Source organism: Zalophus californianus, chromosome 9 (genome assembly GCF_009762305.2).
Source record: "Zalophus californianus isolate mZalCal1 chromosome 9, mZalCal1.pri.v2, whole genome shotgun sequence".
Taxonomy (NCBI): Eukaryota; Metazoa; Chordata; class Mammalia; order Carnivora; family Otariidae; genus Zalophus; species Zalophus californianus.
Genome location: NC_045603.1, coordinates 58,836,379 through 58,838,445, shown reverse-complemented (window position 1 = coordinate 58,838,445; position 2,067 = coordinate 58,836,379). Strand labels below are relative to the sequence as shown.

General features: G+C 33.9%; 1 protein-coding gene across 1 annotated transcript; it reads left to right on the top strand.

The window, feature by feature from the left end:
* Positions 1-661: 661 nt before the first annotated feature.
* Positions 662-1,597, top strand: LOC113922065 (olfactory receptor 6C3). Its single transcript, XM_027593827.1, has one exon. The coding sequence runs from the start codon at positions 662-664 to the stop codon at positions 1,595-1,597; it is 936 nt and encodes a 311-aa protein (XP_027449628.1).
* Positions 1,598-2,067: the final 470 nt, after the last annotated feature.

The window sequence follows — 2,067 nt, the reverse complement described above, 5'->3', positions numbered from 1 at the left end:
AAATACATATATATTACTACATAATATGTATAGAACGTTCTCATATAATATGGATAACTACACCTAAAAGTATTAATGTGAAAATAAAATTACTAATCAATTTAAATAATTTATAATCAATCCCTAGCTTTATTTGTTAAGAATATTATTAATTGATTTCTCATATCATAAAACCTATAACTATAGTGGTTGTTACTTTAGTCTTCTAAATTTCACTTTTACCTTATGATGAAATTAAGATCATCCATTTCTGTTTTTTTAGGTGTGGTATCCTTTAATAAATACATGACAGAAAAGAAAGAAAAATGCATATTTGTCTTAATTTTTCAACAAAAATGCAATGATATGCATAAATTGGACAAAGCAAGTACTGACTTTATTTACCATCTTTCGATGATGTGGGTTATTTATAAAGATTTCCAAACTTCTCCTGCTACATTTCAAATAAGAAAATTAATAAAGCAGAACTCACAAATATGTATTACAACCAAAGGCAAACAAGAGGATCAAAAGAAAATAAGATCAGCATGGACTATAGAATATATTTTACAATTGTATCAATGATGGTGATATTGATTATCATGAATTACACCTTTCATGTCCTCCCTTTAATTCTCTTGCCACCTAAATACCTTTAAAGAAGAAAAGGAGAGAGAAAGAAATGAACCACACAGCGATCACAGAGTTTGTCCTGCTAGGCCTCTCTGATGATCCTGGTCTTCAGATTGTGATTTTCCTCTTCTTATTTATCACATACTTATTAAGTGTCACTGGAAACCTGACGATCATCACCCTAACCTTGGTGGACCCTCATCTGCAGACACCAATGTATTTCTTCCTCCGAAACTTCTCTTTCTTAGAAATCTCATTTACAACTGTGTGTATTCCTAGATTTCTGGGGGCAATTATCACCAGGGATAAGACTATTTCCTACAACAACTGTGCAGCCCAACTCTTTTTCTTTATTTTCATGGGGGTGACAGAATTTTACATTCTAACTACCATGTCTTACGACCGCTACGTTGCCATCTGCAAGCCCCTTCATTACACCACCATCATGAACAGGAAACTCTGCACCCTGCTTGTGCTCTGTGCATGGCTGGGCGGGTTCCTGACCATTTTCCCACCCCTTATGCTTCTACTCCAGCTGGATTACTGTGCTTCCAATGTCATCGATCACTTTGCATGTGACTATTTTCCCCTTCTACAACTGTCGTGTTCAGATACATGGCTCCTAGAAGTAATTGGCTTTTACTTTGCTTTGGTTGCTTTGCTATTCACTTTGGCATTGGTGATTTTATCTTATATGTATATTATCAGAACGATTTTGAGAATCCCATCTGCCTGTCAGAGAAAAAAGGCTTTCTCCACATGTTCCTCTCATATGATTGTCATTTCCATTTCTTATGGAAGCTGTATATTTATGTATGCTAATCCCTCTGCAAAAGAAAAGGCATCATTGACAAAAGGAGTAGCTATTCTCAATACTTCTGTTGCCCCCATGCTCAACCCCTTCATTTACACTCTGAGAAACCAGCAAGTAAAACAAGCCTTCAAAGATGTGGTCCATAAAGTAGTATTTTCTTCAAGTAAATGAAAGATTTCTTCTGGGGGGGAGGACACTGTAAAGAGTAACTAGGTAAAATCCTGAAATTCCTAAATATCTCTATCAGTATGCTTCTTCCTATAGTCTCTTATATGCCACATTATAGTTAATTAAATATTTTCCCAGCTCATTTCTTCCACTTCTATACCCAAGTTTCTCCAATGCGTTGTTAATTGACTGATTTTAAAATATGGTAAACTTTATTTCTCCTACAAAATTTTGTGGAAATGAAATGTATTTCTATAAGACATACTCTACAGCACAATGTAGAAAATAGTTTTAATTCTGTTAATAAATTCCTTAAACGGTACATATAATACCACATCATACTTCAAATGTAGTTTGAAAACTAGTGTGTGATTTCTTGTGTATTTTCAAGGTGTTCATTGGTGATCTCTTAACATTTAAAAAAACTAGAGTTCCTATATTAATATAGGAATTATATGAAATTCAGTTCTTAG

What these genes read in the sequence shown, in the direction of transcription:
- LOC113922065 (XM_027593827.1), top strand. Translation starts at nt 662, where the DNA reads ATGAACCACACAGCGATCACAGAGTTTGTCCTGCTAGGCCTCTCTGAT.